At 45.4% G+C, this 19453-nt stretch overlaps 1 protein-coding gene across 4 annotated transcripts in view; it reads left to right on the top strand.

The window, feature by feature from the left end:
- Positions 1–19453, top strand: part of LOC129341053 (vascular endothelial growth factor receptor kdr-like) — a 281338-nt gene that overhangs the window by 242199 nt on the left and 19686 nt on the right. For all 4 annotated transcript variants that reach the window (XM_054995953.1, XM_054995952.1, XM_054995951.1 and 1 more), the window contains 4 exons: positions 12778–12877; positions 14703–14808; positions 17341–17465; positions 18502–18580. In XM_054995953.1, coding sequence (XP_054851928.1) covers positions 12778–12877; positions 14703–14808; positions 17341–17465; positions 18502–18580 — 410 coding nt within the window. The remainder of the gene's footprint in view (positions 1–12777; positions 12878–14702; positions 14809–17340; positions 17466–18501; positions 18581–19453) is intronic.

The following is a 19453-nucleotide window of genomic DNA, read 5'->3' as shown; positions in this document are numbered from 1 at the left end:
ATGCCCCCCCTTCACCCTGGCAGAAACCGGCGTGGAGCAAGTTGCAGTGCCTGCCCGCTTCACTCGGCCGGAATCAGGCATGTAGCAAGAGGTGATGCCTGCCTCCCGTCTTCACCCAGCTGGGATCAGGAGCAGAGCAGGTGGCAATGCCTGCCCCCTTCACTCGGCCGGAATCAGGCACGTAGCAAGAGGCAATGCCTGCCTCCCGTCTTCACTCAGCTGGGATCAAACGTGGAGCAGGTGGCAATGTCTGCCCCCTACCCACCTTCACCTGGCCGGGATTAGTCACGGAGGAGGAGGAGGCAAGCCCACCTGCCCGCCCTCCCCTTTCTAGTGCCCATTTTATTTTCTTCCACAATGGGCCTTGTTATTGGTCTATTATAATGTTCTCAGTAGAGACATTCACTCCTTGTTTCAAAAAAGCAGAATGGCTTCCACCATTAAGGATGAATCCTTCATATATTGCCTTTATTTTAGAACAGAACTTACTAATCTTTGTATTTCAGGAAATAATTCATAACACCTTGACTGCTCCAGGACCTCTGCAGAATGTAGAGGGTTCTGGGTCATGTTTCTGAGCACATGTTCAGTGTACACATGGCACTGGCCAGGTCTGGCTGTAGAAGCTTCCATTGTTCCACAACAACAACAACAACAATGATAATGATAATAATTTGGGTGGGGGGTTGATAAATTGACACAGCTTTGCAGACTTCTTTTTGCAGCTACCAGCTTATCAGTTGTTAATGATTCCACCTAACCCCAGAACCTCACGAGGCACGGCCGGCATCCCCCAAGAACTGAGCATGCTGTATAACCCCAAATCCTCTGCAGTGGTCAAAGGCTTCTCATAAGATAAGATGTGCAAGATGTTGCCTAGAGGCAGAAGGCTTGGAAAAATCCCCCAGAATGCAAGTCGTCTTCTTTTCAAGAAAGACTGCTTCCGCGACACAAACAGTGTATGTTGCACCTGAAGAGTAACTAGTTGGACAGGTACAAGGGATCAGCAGAATAGCCTGAAGGGGAACCCAATTCTAACTATAGGCAGACCCAAAGTGGTTAACTGGCAAAATTCAGATCCCTAGCCTTTTGTTAGACCAGCTTTAGTTTTAAAAAATAACATTCAGTGCAAATATATCTTTTCCCCACAGGCTGCTTGAGCTGCCAGAACTGCTTTCATTTTAGGAAGCCACTTCTCCAAATCAAACTGCTTAACTGAGACAATGGATTGTTCTTTCAGGAAAGGAATGCGCTATATTGCACCACATTTCTGGCCTGCGGACAACTTCCGATACCCTTATTTTGACACAGGATTAGAAGCCCCGGTTCAAAAGCTGCTTAGTCTTCCCAAGAGTTTTGGTTTTTTTCAGAAGGGCCATCCAGGCATGTCCTTGGTTTGGCACCAGCACATCTTCAGCGCACATGCTAAACGTTTAACTGATGAGCTGTGTCAGCCACAGAACTCACATCTAAAAAAGGTTTCTAGATCATTAAGAACCAGGACATGTCCAAATGATTTGTAGTATGAAAAGATGTGATATGTAGATAAGTAGAATGCTGATGCAAGCAGACTATATGACTTCTTTTCCTCTCCCATTCCCCCTTCTCCTATTTCTACTTTTATGAGAAAACTAATAAATTTTTTAATAATTAAAAAAAAGAACCAGGACATGTCAAATCAAATCAGTTTATTCTTGTGGTTCATGACCAGCGCATGTAAATTTAGATAAATTATAACAAAATTGGAAAGATTTTCAAAATTAAACAATAATAGAATTTACAAAAACAAGCATAAAAGCTTTGTAGATTTAAAACAAGGCTCAATATTAATGAACACAGCATAGACCAAGAGGACAACTTAATTCATATATCAAGTACCTTTTGTAGTTGTTCTTTACGAATTCTGTAGGCTTCAGCAAGGAATCTGGCACAGGCAAATGAAAGCTAAGAAATTATGCCAGATAAAAACTTGTTAGTAATTTCTAATGCGGGGAGTGTGGGAAACGTCCTAAACAAAGGTTGTAAGATCTTCACATGAGTTTCCTGATAAAAGCTGCAATAAAGCAGAATATGCTCGATTGTCTCAACCAGGACATGTTTATCTGTGCTACAGGGCACATTTTGTTTCCTCACCACAATTATCACTTTTATGGGGCTCCAGCAGTCTGTAGCTTCCTAAAAAGAAAAGATCTCTACCAATAAAATATATGCCGTTCTCTAATCATGCAAATTGTTGGATCTGAAAAGGAAGTCCTCCAAATCTTCCTCACAAAATTAGGCAGATTGCAGCTCTTCATCTTGAGTCTGTCACCCATACATGGGGAATATTTAAGCAGCAGGTTCTGCCCACTGTATTTTGCAACCAAATACATGATATGATGTCAAGAGCAGCCTAGGATATTAAAGCAGCCAAGAGCACACAGAACAGAAGGGCTCCTGGCCAAAGATGACAACAATAACTGCTGTAGGGTTGCCCTGCACTTCCTCCCACACTGCCACTGGCTGGGTCCGAGCTGATCAGCCCTGCAGGGTGGGAAATAGGATTGCCAACACTGGTTTGGGAAATTTTGGAGATGTGGAGGTAGAGCCTGGGGAGTAGGGTTGCCAGGTCCCCTTACCCTCCTGGTAGGAGATGGGAGACCTGGTACTTACCTGTCTAGTAGTGCTTGTGTGCATTGAAAGCATACGTGTGCTCCCGGGCTGTGTGATGATGGAACTTCCGGGAAATGACATCATTGTGCAGGGCATCGAGTGACCCCTGGGAGCACTACCGTAGTCCACAGTGGGTTGATTTCAACCTGTTTGGGACTGAATCAGGCCTGTTCGGGGGCGTGAATTTGCCTTCTGTGAAGCGCAGGAGCTCTCCAGGGCCCTCCTGACAGCGCTACCCAAATTGGCCCACTGTGGTAAATGGGAGCGCGCGAGGCGTTCCCCCACCTTTTCTCCCTGCCAACCAAGTAAGCAGTGGTGGAGGGCAGAGGGTGGGAGCCGAGGATCCCCACACTCAGCGGGGGACTGGAAACCCTACTGGGGGAGGGAGTGATTTGGAAAGGGGAGGGACTTCAATGTGTATCATGGCACAGACTCCACCCTCCAAAGCAGCTGTTTTCTCCAGAAGTGATCTCTGTTGTCTGGAGATCAGTTGTAGGGGTGTGCAAAAAAAAAAATTTCGGGGAAACTCGAAGCAGAAAAAAAGAGTCGGTAATAAGGGATTTGCAAAGCGGCAAGCCGCTTCAGGAATCCCTTGTTTGACCCGCTTCGGTGTGGTCCATAAAGATTTGGAGCACACCAACAAACTACCCCCCCCCCCCGCTTATTTCACCCAATGGGAGGGAGAGGAGGGAACTCCCTCCTTCCCCTCCCATTGGGTGAAATAAGCCATGAGGGGGAGTTCAAACCCCACCAAGTGGACCAGCTGCTTGTTGGGGTTTGGCTGGCCCTTTAAACTCCATCTGGGTTGCAGGGGAACCCCCTGTGACCCAGGTGAAGTGCAGAAGGGCCCTTTCCAGCTGGCTGGAGGGCGGGGGGAGACTTTGAAGGGAAGGAGGTTCCCCACGCTGCTTGCAAGCAACACCGAGAGCCTCCTTCCCTTCAAAGTCTCCCCCCACTCCCTGGCAGGCTGCACTCAGCCGCTTGTCAGGAAAACCTCTGACAAGTGGTTGCGTCGGGGGTGAAATGCCCCTCTCCCTGCCGTTGAGCAGCAGCAGGGAGAAGGGTATTTAACCCCGGCAGGCTACACTCAGCTGCTTGTCAGGGAAACCCCTGACAACCCCTGCTTGTCAGGGAAATTTAAACCCCAGCAGGCTGTACTTGTCGGAAACCCCAACAAACAGCTGATTGGTGGTTTAAATGTCCCTCTCCGTCCTGCTGCACAGTGGCATGGAGAGGGACATTTCAACCCCTTGCCCCGAAGCTTCCCGAAGCTACACAAATAGCTTTGAGAATTTTTGATTTGGGATTTCCGAAACGGCCCAGGTTTGCTGGGGCTGTTTTGGAAATCCAGAATCTTTGTGAATGGGTTCAGATTTGGATATTTTTCCCGAATCGGAAACCCGAAGCGCACATCCCTAATCAATTGTGATTAGGCTTGCCATTCCCCCACCCGGGGCTGGGGATCCCCTGCTCCCACCTTCCACCCCTGCCCCCACTTACTGGGCCAGCGAGGGGGCACCCCCTGAGGCGCCCCCCAGCGGCGTAGCACACCCCTGGGGTGGGGCGGCACACTCCTGTGCCCTGCAGCGGTGCGCTCCCATGCCCTGCAGTGGGCCATTTTCAGGCTGAATTGGGCCCCGCGGTGGGGGGCAGCAATTCAGCCCTTTGGTGGTACGGGAGGACTCTTTTCCCGGAAGTGAAAGAAGGGGAGGTAAGAGCCAGTATCCCAATCTCCTGCCAGGGGAGTGAAGGGAACTGGCAACCCTAGTTGTAGTTTCAGGAGATCACCAGTGGTGGGAGGTTAGGCAAACCCCCTCCCCTGGTTCTGCTGCTTTTGGCTGCCAATGGCCCTCGGGCATCAGCTAACCAGACATTTTCTTATACATTTAAGAGCCTGTTCAGTACAAAGAGGCAGAATTTAAATTTGTAACATTTTAAAATGCTACAGAAGATACGCAATGCTTGTGATCACAGCACACACACAACCATTTATCCATCTGTGATCAAGGCCTGGTGCAAATGTAATGCTGCTGCCTCCTTTGCAAACCATGGTTTGGGTCTGCAAATTGGGAGGCGACCTCAGGAGTGGATGCTCCTTCCTTCCCCCTTCTGCATTTGCTGTGAAGCCAAATTCTTCCCTGTCTTCCACTCTTGGTCTAAAATTCATGGCTTGAATTTACGTCTGCTAACTGGAATCAGTACTAATCGGGCTCCTGCTGAACCAGCTTTGCAAATCTATTTCAAGCCCAAATCCTGGTTGAGGTGGGAACTCTGGATCAGCATTAATCCTGGTTGTAACCTAAACATATGATTAAATCTGGCAAAGAAATGGAGGGGGAGAGAATTCTTATCCGAGGTGGGAGGAGGAAGACCATGGATGACGTCTCTGAGAAGATCTTATTTATATCCTCTGTTTCAGATTACATTTCTATTTTTAAGTGATTAATACAGTCAACGAGTAGTTCATGACTTCCCATCACTAGTTTTGGAAAACTTCTTTATCATCAGAAAGGATTCTTTGCATCGCGTAGCTCAAGCGACCAACCCCAGGTTATCCAAGTCAGTTTTAAGGAAGGGTTGTTTTTTAATCCTGTTCATTCTTTTACATTTCTGCATCGCTTAACTTTGCTCCCAAGGGCATAGTGCAAGCTGACCTCATCCCAGAGTTGAATAAAAGCAGCAAATCAAGGAGTATGATAGGATATAAAGTGCACAGAGATGCCTCGAAGCTGGATTCCAGTTCAGGTTCCACTAACTCCCAAATGTTAAAAAACAGATTGCGTTCTTTCATATATTTCAAGGATGCCCACTTATAAAAAAAGAGTGACATGTTGCAATCTGTTTGGGAAATGAAGGAATCCAGAGTAAATCCACTCTTTAGGCACTTTTATGCAAAATCTAGCTCTCAGGAGGCATATTTCTGAAGAAGGATGTGAAATAATTGAAACACATAAACGGTGGGAGAAATATAGGCCTATTAGAAAAATTCAAAAGCCAGCTCTGTTATACTTTTAATTGAATGTTCCAGAGAAATGAGCAATCTTTTGAGGCTGGATAACAAAACAAAAATACAAAACAAAAGGATTGAAGGAGAGAGTGAAGAATGTGTTGCTGGGCTGGTTTGCAAATTGCAACGGCTCTTTCAGCATAGCAAAGGATGTGTCGCACAGAATTCGTTAAGTGCAGCCATGCCAGGTGTAAAAAGTTCTAAAGTTGCCTGGGCTTTGGGGACACAAATGCATTAGCAATTCTTCCACCAAGAAAAATAAAAATCAGCTGTTATTCAGATCTCCACCCAATGCTAAGCAGAACATGGGTTATATTCAGACTAACCTTTTCACGAATGCCAGGTTTCATGCCGGTGACAACTGATTATCTTGACTGATTTTCTTGACTCCTCCATCCCATAGCAGTCCAAAATGACCCCTTCAAGTCCTGTTCTTGAGGTATAAGGAACCCCAAAACACAGTTTCAAGGAGAATTTCAGCTTGTTTGAAAGGGGAATAGGGTTGCCAGTCCCCCTTTGGGGGCAGGGGATCCCTAGCTCCCGTCCCCGCTTACCTGGTTGGCAGGGGAGGCACAGGCCTCCTGGGGGCACACTCCCGGGTGGTACGGCATGCTCCCACGGGCCCAATCTGGGCCCAGCTCGACCTGGATCAGGGCATTGCAGAATCAGCCCAAAACCAGCCTGATTCAGTCCCAATTTGGGCCGAATTAGGCCCAATTTGCACCCCCCACCCCCATGGAGCGTGGGAGCAGCTGCAGCCTGCACGATGACGTCACTTCCCAGAAGTGATATAATCGCGTGGGCCCGGGAGCAAAGCACGCAACAGATAGCGGGGTGGGTAGGTGCCGGGTCTCCCACCTCCTGCCAGGAGGACAGGGGGACCTGTCAATCCTAGGAGGGAAAGTGAGAAAATTGCATTCCATGAATGGAAATCTTAGTAGTCACTGAAATGTCTGGCCTAGAACCAAGTGTTGTTTAGTAAGTTATAAATTGTTCTTGTTGTTGCTTGTTTATAGTTTATCTTTCTCACTGAGATCCAAGGTGGATTACATGCTGCAAATGAACACAATATAAGCAATAGCTAAGGCATGCACAGAGCAGAAATTCAATATGATCAATAGTTAGGACATTCAGAGAAGACAGAGACAAAATGGTATGGTAGCCACAAATTTTAAAACAAGCAGAAAGACAAACACATACATGAAACCTTATTGAATTAAAGCATAAGTAATTAACATGACACCTTTAGCAACATTGAACAGTTACTTCAATGTCTCAGAAACACTGATAAGGAGATTTTGGTGCATTTAATGGTTCAACTAACTTTTTAGAAAGGTGATTCATCAGGTAAAAGTCTGTAATCAAGTAGTACTCATACAATTCATGTGTATTGCCAAGAAGGCTGAAATGATGCCACTTTAGGCCTGTGGTGTGAACTCCACAGTAGAGTGCTAACAGATTTAGTTTGTAGTGAAACTTCACCACGTTCACAATGGGGGATTCCGCATGATCAATTTTGATCGGACTTTCTGAGCAGTCATGCCGCGGTGGAGTCCTATGAACCCACTTCTCCCCAATTCCATATTAGGCTTTTGTTTCGCACATTTCATCGGCTCAAAGTCCATCATGCGGAATTTTTGACAGGATGAAAATCGATTCCTCATGGCTTTTTCCGGGGGAAATGTCGAATATGCACATCTTCATTTTTTTTATATTTTTTTCCCAAAAAAAACGTTGCTACACATAAACGTTGCATCAAATAAACATATTGGATAGGCCAGAGCACTTCCCGCCGATATTGTGGAAGAGTATTGGCTATTGACATTTGGAGGGAAAATTATTACCAATGACCCAGAGTCTATCTTTCCCGCTGTCTTCGTGAGCGGTGTGGTTTAGTGATAGGTGTTGTGTTGAGGACGGTCTCTTTCTCCCTCCATGAAATGCCTAGACCACTAGTTGAACGCTGAAGTCCCTCCATCACACTTTCACTCTACCTCAGAAGCTGTCAGCTGTCAGTGAGCAACAAGTAACAAATTTGGTGTGTTGTAAAATGGACCCGCAATTGGTCAGCTGTTGTCATGTGACACAGGATATGTTTCTGCATAGATTTGTAGAAACGTTGCAACGTTTTTTTACATTTTTTTTTTTAAAAAGAGGGGAAGGGAAAGGGTAGAGCTTAGAAAACATGATTGGCCAATCAAATTAAGTTGATTCGAAGGGCGAGAGAAAAGGGCAAGGGTGGGGAGAACATCGGATAAAGAATTCCGCATGATTAAAATCCCTAATCTGCTGCGCATGGACAAATAAGTCGGGGGAAAGCAGGATGGAAAAAAAACGGACAAAACGTGCAGTGACTTCGAATCTGCTGCTAGGATTGCCTTCCCACGTGAGGAAACACAAGAAAAAATTGAGGTCATTTAGAAGCTGAAGCAAGGAAAACCATTCGTGCGGAATCGCCCAATGGCAGGGAAGAGCTAAAAGTCAGAAGGGCCACATGAATAAGCTCCCCTTAAATGCAAGAAAAAGATTTTGTCTGGAATCAAATCACAAAAGTGTGCATTCCGATGGACAAAATGTACAATGGACCAGGTACAGTCACCAGAGTTGGACCAGGTTTGATAGATACCAAAAAAGGATTCCAGATAAGATAGTTATAGTCCAGCAGCCCCTAACATTACCCACCAATGTCTTTCCTAGTATCTGCTTGCTGATGGAGTCCAAAGGTTCTAGAATGGCATGAGAAAGGGAGGTTTTGGTTGCTCTTTACCAGCAAACCATGAGTTAATTCTCAATAGGTGTCTCACAGCCAGACACCCTCAGCTTGACCATGGACAGTCTTACTTCTCTAGGCTTGGCTACCTTTCCCCATAGCCCCACAAGGAGCAAACCATCCCTTTTCTTTGGCAGTTGAGAAGAAAGAGTGTCTCTTTCCCCAAAGCAGAGAGCTGATCCTGCTGCACCATTTTGTGGCATTTTGTGACTGGCTCCACACCCCTTTTATGCCAGAGACTTGCCCTTCCTGAAAATTGAATGCCCACAGACACAACGCTGAGACATCTGCCATAAATGCTTAGTGTTCATGTTACATATTTATTTATACAATGTATTGATAACCTTCCCCAAGGCAGTGTACATCGAACAAAACATTAATTTTAAAAAACTGATGACTTAAACAGAATCCTGCTAGATCAGCCCAAGTGTCCATCTAGGCAGCTTCCTGTTTCTGACTGCAGCCAACCAGAGGCTTCTGGAGAGCTCACACTACTGTTTGTTTCCCAGCAGTAGGTATTCAGGGGGAGACTGCTTCTGAACAGGGAGGCTCCATTAAGCCACTAGGAAAGATACCTGTCGAAAGAGTTAATCCTTCCATGAATTTGTCTAATCCCTTTTAGAACCATTGTCATTTCCTGTGACCAGGATTTCCACAAATTAATTACAGAATTATTGTGAAAAGGAAGAGTGCCAGTGCATTAAAGCCATTTTGATTTTAGAAGGCTTGAGTGAATAAGACAGTCTTTGCTGTATGTTCCAACAGCAATTAAGAGGGTCTTAACTGCCTCCCACATTCCAGTGCAGTAATGGCCTGCAGCCCTAAGATTTCGTCTCCTGTGGTCAAGGGACTGGTCAGGGCAAGGCCTCTTGTCAGACTTTAAAGAACAGGAGGGATAATAAAGCCAGTACAGCCACTGAATGTGGAATGAATTCCTTCTGAGCTGAGTTAGAGTTACCAGCTCCTGTTGGGAAATTCCTGGAGATTTGGGGGGTGGAGCCTGGAGAGGGGAGGGACCTCAGCAGCAGCCATTTTCTCCAGGGGAACTGACCTCTGTGGCCTGGAGATCAGTTAAAATTCTAGATCTCCAGCAACCACCTGGAAGTTGGCAACCCTAAATTGAGTCAATCAATCTTTATTAAAATGGTCCTAGACCAGCATAAAACATAACAGCAGTCATAATTTCAGGAGCTCATTTCATCAATTATTTTTAACCTTCCTTAACTGGCAAATTTTATAGGCTGCTGCAAAAAACTTCACACTGCACGCTGTAACCATTGAGATTTCATCCATTAATAACATTCTGGTATACCCTAATTCCAAACAGCGAGGGTATCTTCTAATTATAGGGAAGATAAACTTGTTACGGATTTCTTCATAAAAGGGGCAATGTAGTAAAACATGTTCTATAGATTCAGTCTCCCCTGTACCACAAGGACGAAGCCTATCTTCCATCTGAAACTTTTTGCAATGCCCCTCTAAAACTGCCTAGGAGAGGGCTTGATGTCTTGCCAATGAAAACGCCCTCCTATGTCTGGATATTTCTAGTCAAAATAAATAGACAACTGGGGAAACGACATATTCGCAGATAAGAAGGTTGGTGACTAGAGATGGGCATGATCCGCATTACGATCCAAAAAAACCCACGATAATGGCGATCACGCGATCATGATCAGCCACGGCCAACGATCCAGCGATCAGGAGGGGGCTGGATCGGGGCTGGATCATGCTCGGATCGGGAAGCCAGACACTCAGGCGCTAGTAATCTATTCCCGGGGCAACGGAGCCAGGGGAATGCCTGAGCTGTGTTTCCTCTCCTTCTGTTGCCCTGGAAACCCGAATGGAAGCCCAGCTTTCCTTGATCAGCAGGGCTTCCTTCCAACCACGGAGCAGCAAAGCAGTCACCAGTTGGGAGAAGATACCCAGGGGAGGGAGGGGAAAGGGGGTGTTCTGTAGCCATGGGCACTCCAATCTCATCCCTGCAAACCCTGATAGGCAGCTCTGACGGCCAAACACAGACGGCCAAACACAAACACAAATGCCGCTGGCATCACCCATCGTTCTTTTCTCACCAGCACGCTCCTTTTTGACCGGCCGGGCAGGCACATGGGAGGTGCCGCCGGCGAGTGGCCAGACCCCCTGCCCCCTGAGGGGAGGCGGCTCATCACCATCTCCTCATGCCCACCGGGCCCGGTGGCTGCCGCCAACACCCACCTTCCCACATAGCTGGGAATAGTAGCGCGCCCCGCTTTGGCCTCCACGATCCACGGATCGGGAACGGGAGGTGATCGGTGTGGATCGTTTAGTTGAGATCATCACCAGCGCCGATCCACAATCAGCTGGATCGGCAATTTTTTTTGGATCGTGCCCATCTCTATTGGTGACCTGTCTAATTCCACCTGCTGCTCAATACCCAGCATCCTTTGCCTGTTTGTATCTCAATTCCAACACAGAATGAGGAGAAAACCCCAAATTCTGTAACTTATTTTTGACTTCCTTTAGCCGTATAGACTCTTAGCTATCTTTAAGGATCAAAGGAGTTAAACTCCGAGGATTTAATTGAACTTTAGCCAAAGGCTGAATGAGGCTAGGCACACGCAAGCCTCTCCTTTTACCAGCCAGTTTCCAGATGTAAGTTGGCATTTGAGACATAACGGGGCAATTGGAGGGCAGCTCTCAAAAATTTAGTTTTCACCTGCTCCAAAGGTGCAAAGTATGAGATGAGGAGGGTGGCTGTAACACAGTTCCATATAATAGCTGTACCAGAGTTTTATCCTGAAACAGTTTGAGGGATGCTGGAATATAACAGCCGCCCTCTATGCTGAGTCCTTTTAGGCGGGCGGTCAGCAACTGGCAACCTAAGGGCCAAATAGGGCCTATTATTTGCCGAACCTGAGGAAGTTCTACTTACAGCCTTAGAAAGAGCCTTCTGTGCACCATGGGTGAAAATGTCATCCTAACCTGCCGCCTAGCACCCTTCCTCTGGCTTCCGCTGGCATTCTCGGGCTGTCTCCAGCCTGCCTCTCTTATTGGCTCACTGCAGAAGAAAACAGAAGATAAAAATTGAAGCAGATTCGAAAAGAGTCATGTTTCTCCAAACAAAGCACCTGAACTTTCTGTTTGGATGTGTTATCTGCTTTCTCAAGGAAATCAAGATCTATTAGAGAGCGGCTCAGAGCCTCGCCCTGACCGTTTTGGGATTCATTTGTGCGCTTCAGTGTCCTTGTCCTGTTCGTTCAGGCGTCCTGGCGGGAGGCAGAGAGCCCTTGCAGGATCTCTGCAAAGAACACAGTGTGGGCTAGGAGGCTGCCTTGCCCTGCACGCTGTATCCTGTCCCTCAACATTTTGCGGAGCAAGAGTTTGAGTTGCTTGCCTGAGCTTTTTGTGCTCCTGAATGAGTATTTTGAGGAGCTGGAGTTACAGCCTCCCACTACCTCCGCTTTATTCAATCACTGCAAAGGGAAGTCTGCATTTGTTCTTCTTCAGTGCTTGGCCGACTGTATGCATCAGCCCCTCCCACCCACTTTCCTTGGCCTGTGGCTTTGGAGTTGCATGGAAAATCTTCAAGTGTGTCTTGAATGTCCTCACGCGAGCAGCCTTTGTGGGGCACTGTATCATGGGTATTGCATCTGCAGCATAAATAAGACCTCACATTTGTGCAAAATAAATGTTACTGCGTTGATTTATTCATTCATCAAGTACCTCAAATCGATTAGGTACCATGCAAGAATACAATCATGGATGCAGCCTCTCTGCAGCCCCGACACACAAGGGGCAGGGAAGGATGGGTGAAAGTGAAACTTATATGGCTTATGTAACAAGTGTAGACAAGTGAAGCCGTGCGTATATGAGCGAAGTGAGCAAATAGTTTCTCACATTGTGGGAATGCAAAGAAAAAACAGTTGGAGATTGGTGGAAGTAATGTAGATTTCAGGAAAGCTGCTCTGAGTGGCAGAGCATAGATCTGCCTTAGAGGAGCCCTGAATTTTGATTCAGATTTCACACTGGGGGAATTCAGTGGCAACTCAAAGAGCAAGCTAGGTGGGCTCACAGTCCTCATGGCAATCAGTGTGAGATGATCATTTAGACCCCAAAATCCCCATCAGGGTACTCAAAACTGGGATTCCTGGTGCAGCCTGAGACTCTGAACGGGCCCCCGACTGATGCCGACAAGAGGATTCTCCACACCGTTCGGCATTGTAGCGGTGCAGAATTCCTCCTCTCTTGCTGCCTCCCCTCTCTGTTTATGCTGCTGCTGCTGCTGCTGCTGCAAGAGGGGAAGGCAAAACTTGGGGCATTTGGTGCGTCATTTATTACGCTTCTTCTTCGTGTTTGTGTGTGCCTGCAGGGGCCTCTCCGTACCCAGGGGTGCAGATTGATGAGGATTTCTGCCGGCGTCTCAAAGAAGGGACGCGGATGAGATTGCCAGAGTACTCCACTCCAGAAATGTAAGAGTCCCCTCGCCCATCTCTGTCACACGCACTGTTATGTGGACCATCTGGCAGATGGAACTGATGGATCCGATTCATCAGGGAATGTACATTTTGCTCTCTGGGTATTAATGTGCTATTTTAAAAGCCTTCCATCTGTTACTTCCTCCCCTAGAAATCCGAGGGATGGGACAAATTCCCCTTCCTTCTAGGCTGCAGGACTTCTGCCTCCTTGTGTCTGCTCATTTGGGAGGTCTAGCTTTCCTTCTTCATCAGTCCCTCCCTTGCAGGGCGGAAGGCCCGCTGGACAGTGGCTTTGTCCAACACCTGGCGCAAGAGCAGGGGCAAGGGAATTTTATCCATTATTTGCCAGCCAACATTTTTTTTTAAAAAAAGTAAATGTAAAAGAATAAGTTGAATACAAATACAAATTTTAAAAACCAAAAGATTACGTGAGAGCAGTTATATTGTGTTAAAATTTCAGTAATGGAGCTACAATTAGATTCTTCTGTTGCAGTTCAGAAGATGAGCTGAGCCATTTGACTTTTGCAAGGGGAGAATTTAGTGACCAGCTTTTCGGAGACTTTATTTCATGCCAAGACCGAAGACAGCTTAGGTTTTACAGAATGTGTTACATGATACCTTTGCATGTCTTGGACCACGCATAAAGCCCAATGAAAAAGCACGGTGGCTTTGCTCACCTTCTTCCCATCAAAATAAGATTAATTCAGGAATCTAAATCTCAGAATATTTAATCGTTACCCTGTTGGTTTTATCCCAGAGTAACTGTCATGGCTTCTGCCAAGGAATTCTTGAAACTGTCGAAACCCGTAGATTAGAAACCCCAGAGTTCTTCATGGAGACTGTTACATCAACTTATGTCTGTAGTACAGTACCACCCTAAGAACACTTTCCTGGGAGTAAACCCCATTGAATAGAATGGAGTAGAACTTTGAGTAGAGCTGTTTAGGATAGTTAAGAGTGTTTACTCAGAAGTAAGTCCCACTGAACTCAGTGCAGTGGGGCTTACTTCCTAGAAAGTGTGTTTAGGATTGCAACCTAAGACTACAGTCCTATTTGTACGTACTAGGGAGTAAGTCCCATTGAACTCAGTGGGATTTACTTCTGAGTATATATGTCTAGGATTTTACTATTTGAGTTTAGCTGATTCTCAAACCTTAGAGAATAATACATTATTATTCTAACTTAAACTTCCAAGGATTAGAGTCCACTTATTCAGGTGCAGGAAAGTTTATGCTAGAATAAAATGCTTTTCATCTTGCAAGTGGCACAGGACCTCAGTTAATGTTTGCGGCAACAGCCGAACGTTTCTCTGGAGCAGAATCAAAAGGCTTTCATTGTAATACATAAGTCAGAGCTCTGCCATGTTGATGTTTGAAAAAATCATACCCTTTCCAGGAGTGATTGCTCTTAGACATTTTAAGCTCAACTAATTCAAAGAGACTTCTGTGTGGCTCACCGCAAAAATAAAAGCACAGAAATTTCAGGTTCAGTCTGCAAGGATGCGGGGTGGCCTTGCAGGATCAAGGAGAACATCCAGCCTGCCAGACCCCTCTTCCGTCTTATTTATTTGTTTAGCAAATGGTTTTGCTGCTTCTCTAGGAAACCTGCCTGTATTCATAGGCACTTGCGTTGACAGGTATACTGGAGCCAAGAAGCTATAGTGGCTTCAGGAGAGCTTCAGCTAAGGAGCTATTCCTGACAATGTCTACCCTCTAAAATACCTGAAATTATACTAACAATCCATACCAGCTTCAAAACAGAATCATACAGATGAGTAACATTTGGGATGCTTGAAAAGATGCTTCTTCTTTGCCCACAGCTACCAGACCATGTTGGACTGCTGGCACAGAGTTCCAACAGAGAGACCCACCTTCACAGACCTCGTGGAGCGTTTAGGAGACCTCCTGCAGGCAAATGTGCAACAGGTAAAGAAAAAGCATCTGTCTGTGTAGAAAGGATTTCCAGGATCCTGTGCTAAGAGACAAGGCCCAGTTATAGGAAATTTAATATAAAAACAATTGAGCAAAATCTGTTTGTGTGTGCGTGTGCGTGTTCATGTGTGTAAAAGAGTCTGCCACTCATTCAAAGAGGATCATATTTCTCAAATCCAGTTTCATCTGTCTTTAACAAAGAAAAATGCCTTGTTCAATAACATTTGAAAACCTCATTTGTCCCACAGAGAATCAATGGTTCGTTATCATACAAATAGTTTTAATTAGTTTTCAGCATCCCAGAGAGGAAATATCTTGCTTCTCTTTTACGCTTACTTTCATGTCATACATAGGAGGCATACAGTGTGCTAAACTCATAATTGCTTTGAGGAGCTTCAAAATGAAAGGTTTTATGACTCACAGAGTCAATTATATTAATTGTTGTTCCTCGATAGCTTAATCAACTTTTCCTCTCCACTTTTGGAACAGATCAGTTACATAACCTCCATTTTCAGGTTTCTCCTCTCTGACTCCTCTTAGTGAAACAAATAAGTCAGTGAGGCTCCATTGAAGGAGACTTAGATTGCCATGAAGAATAATTTGTGGGATTCCTAATGTAGCCAAGGGAACAAGGAAATAAGAAAGAATGATGATAAGAGACAGGACAAGTAACTGTCAACTCAGAGGAAAAAATGACAAGTGTTTCTCAGGGATAAACCAAGGAGCTGTTCCTACTAATTACTGAGATTTGCTCCTGAGAATTCATAGCTTTTGAGGTGGCTACTGGATTCTACAGCATTAATTAGTATCAAAAGCCAGAAAATAAACTGGGGAAAGTTGTCAAGTATTTCAGTCCATGAACTCACTGGCCTGTTGAGTGCTGTATCTTTCACAATGGGTTCAGCAGCTGTGGAGCTGACTGGCCTGGCCTACTCCGGAAGTGTATTGATTGAGAGATTGACGGAGATATACTGGTAGGACACACAGTCCGTGATTCAGGAAAATTGGCCGAGATGAAGAAATAACGAAACGAGCAAATTTAATTGCTGGCGGGCTCGTTGCCAACCACTGGTCAACCATTTGGAAGATTCTCAGCTATTTGTAGCGAGTTTGCTCCACGGAATCTTCAGACTGACAAATTTGCAAATCACTGGGCAACCACTTGGCTGAGTTTGTTGAATATTGACGGAATTATTGCAATCTTCATTGATAAAATATGGGACTTTATACACTGAAAGAATATTCGGGACTGAGTACCTTGTTTGTATTGACTGCACTATTTATGAACTTTTGTAATTATTGTGTGTAATGAATACAATTAAGCACTTGCACTTTAATTACTAAATGAGATTGTATACACCTGGTAGTGTTGTATTGGGTTCCTAGGGTGAGTCCCTTGTTGTAGGTAGTAATGTATTTGGAGCCCCTCCTTGTTGTTGTTTTTGGAAGCGAGCACAGCCAGGAGGCATGAGATGCTGCCAATGCACACCAGTGGAGAAGAGAAAGATCCCCCCAGGGCTCAGCAGAGGGGCAAACAGGAGGAGGACATGAGTTGCTTGAGGGATTCTGATGGGAAAACCAGCGAGACGCCAGTGAGAGCTGCTGTAGCACAGTGGTTAAGTGGTTTGGCTGCGAATCAGCACTCTGCTGGTTCAGATCCCACTACTGCCATGAGCTCAGTAGGTGGCCTTGGGTAAGCCGCTCCTCTCAGCCCCAGCTCCCCAGCTGTATTGTGGAGATAATAATAACACCAACTTGTTCACTGCTCTGGGTGAGGCACTAATCTGTCTAGAAGAGTGGTAAATAAGTGCAGTTGTTGTTGTTGCTGTTGTTGTTGTTGTTACCTGTCCGCCCCCCAGGAATAGATGTTGGCAGGAACTGAACCCGAGGTCTCTTTTGCATACAGAGCAGGTGCTCTGCCCCTGAACCACTGCCTCCCCCCCCCGAACCCCAGTTATCTCATGGGCTGCTATTGTGAGAATAAAATGTTCTAGCCCCATCTTTGCCCCTCTGAGCTCCTTGGAGAGAAGTGGGCTGCAGATCTGGCCAACGGATAATGTTCTGCAAAGCTGGCACATTGAAAGGAGTATAAGAGCTATTGGGGAGTGGTGGGGAGGTCATGGGCTAGGACTTCCCAGGTTCCAGTCTCTCCTTGACCATGAGTTCACTAGGTAGCCCTAGGTACAGGCAGAGACGAGGCTGAACAAAACTATTAACACGTGATTTGCTGAGCAATTCACAGCTGTCTAAAAGAGTGATGAAATGTAAAGCAATATACACTGGCAAGTCCAGGTTACCAGTTAGAAATGGACCCAGCAAAATGAATAGTCATGAAGGTCCCAGATCCAGTAAGAAAAGTGAGTCCTATAAGATTATCTCTGTATTACGATTTGGTTGAGATTTAAGTATTTAATATTGTTATTGTTATAGTTTGTATGTTACAAGTTAATAATAAAATATTTTTTTTTATTTTTTTTAAATGAATCCTTTCTCCCCTTCTGTTCTGCTTTATTTTGAAATATGTAGGATGGGAAAGACTATATCCCACTGAACATTACGTTGTGCCCAGATGGAGACTCCGGCCCTAAAATCTGCATCCTGGATGAGAACCTGAGCAGCTGTATTAATCGCTGGAGTGCAATAGAAGCAGGGTAAGGAGAATGCCTGCGGATCTGAGAAGCGGTAGCTGCACCCAGGTAGCCCTCAAAAAATGCCACCTGAAATAGTTCTATGTCACACATGTAGCACTTCCAATTAACAAGGTGTGCATTCATCTTTATTACCAATATCCCCGTCTTTTATGACCAGGGATGCTAAGAATTCTGTAAAAGACAAAAAATGTGATTGTCATTTATACTTACCTTGTTTGCATTGCCTTGTTTTTGTGTTTATTTAAGCACCCACCCACCCCGTATGATCCCCTCCATGATTTGCTGGCAGTTCAGAGCAAAACGACCCTTTGAGTTTTGCTTCTGCACAGCAGTGGTATTGAGACTGGTGGCTGGTTAGGAGGCTACTCTGAACCTGAAATGAGAGAGGGAGAACCCCATACCCTGAGGAAAAGATAAAGCTGTTCTAATTAGATATCTATTAGAGCAAATCAAGCCTGAATTCCCCCTAGAAGCTAAAATGACAAAACTGAGGCTATCATGAGAAGACAAGATTCTCTGGAAAAGTCAGTAATGCTAGGAAAAGTGGAAGGCAGTAGGAAAAGAGGAAGACCTAAAACAAGATGGCTTGACACAATCAAAGAAGCCACGTCCTCCAGTTTGCAGGATCTGAGCAAGTCTGTTAACGATAGGATGTTTTGGAGGTCTTTCCTTCCTAGGGTCTCCATAGGTCGGAGGGACCAGAGGTATGTGTCTGTCATCCAACACCAGTGCCTCCACAGCAAACACAAACACTTTGAGAAGTTCTGATTAAACCTAGGAAAGTTTCAGGCAGAATTTTGGATTTGATGGACTACAGCACACCTTTTGAAAATCTCCGTCATCTCTACACTGGGTTAAAGGTGCTCTTCCCAGTTCCCCACCCAAACTCGAGAGACAGACATTTTCCATTCTCCATCCCCATCATAAACACCATGTTCTTTTTATATTTATTATGTTTTCGCTCTTTTATTTATATATGGCCTCTATTTTCTTACGTTCTTTTAAAAAAAATCGTGCACTCTCATTTTGTTTTCAGTATTAACAGCAAGAATCGGCCGCTCAGTGTGAAGACGTTTGATGAGGTGCCTGTGGAGACGGGGAAAGCCATGCAGGAGGTAGGCAGGCACCACTCGTGCTTTTTTCTGAACGCCCACTCCCTGTGGTCCTGTTAAATTAAATATAATTTAACAAGTCTTTCAGAAAGGAGATGCAAGCCACCTTCAGATTGATGTTTTAATGGGGGTAAACGGTTGCTTCAAAAAATGCTACCTCTTCAAATGAGCCCTGAAAGTGTGGAAAGGAGCCCAACTAAAGGGGCTTGATGGAGCAATGTGCTTTTGGGAGCATTTGTGCAACAAGACACTTTTGGCCCCTGTCATGTCTGACTGTACCCATTCATTCATGCCAATGATTTTGCTGTCCAGTGTTTAATTTATTCTGTCAGGGGTGACTCCATTCTGTATGCCTGGATGTATTCTTGTTGCTAACAGTCCAATAAGTTCTCACCCGTTCCCAGACGGCCGGGTGTTTACCAGTTTGAAGCTTTCTTCCTGCTTGTGATATGTCTGCTCTCTGTGTAGCTTGATAACCCAAATATGCAGACTGTTCTCAGACAGATCAAAACAACCCTATGCTGTTTGGGAATTGGGAAGGGGGATGGAACGGAGGGTAGAAGAGCGATGTAATTTTCCTGGGTCGCCATTCTGGTCAACTTTCTACTAGAACTGCTTAGGTGCTTACCTTGCTCTTAAGTAGACCTTTGGATCTGATTATGGAAAGAACTGATTTCTGAATAAAAGTCATTTAATCAAGAACCAGCATCTTGTTACAATGAACCAGGGATCTGTCTGCTGTAATCTATCATCCAGAGTCTGACAGCCCCAGGCTACAGATATTGGCCATGCTTGATCTAATGCACTCGTTTCCACTGCCCTTTATCTGCATGCATGTATAAATACAACAACGTACTTATATACCATTTAGCCATG

The sequence above is a fragment of the Eublepharis macularius genome, chromosome 13 (assembly GCF_028583425.1).
Source record: "Eublepharis macularius isolate TG4126 chromosome 13, MPM_Emac_v1.0, whole genome shotgun sequence".
Lineage (NCBI taxonomy): Eukaryota > Metazoa > Chordata > Lepidosauria > Squamata > Eublepharidae > Eublepharis > Eublepharis macularius.
This window is presented reverse-complemented; position numbering and strand designations above follow the sequence as displayed.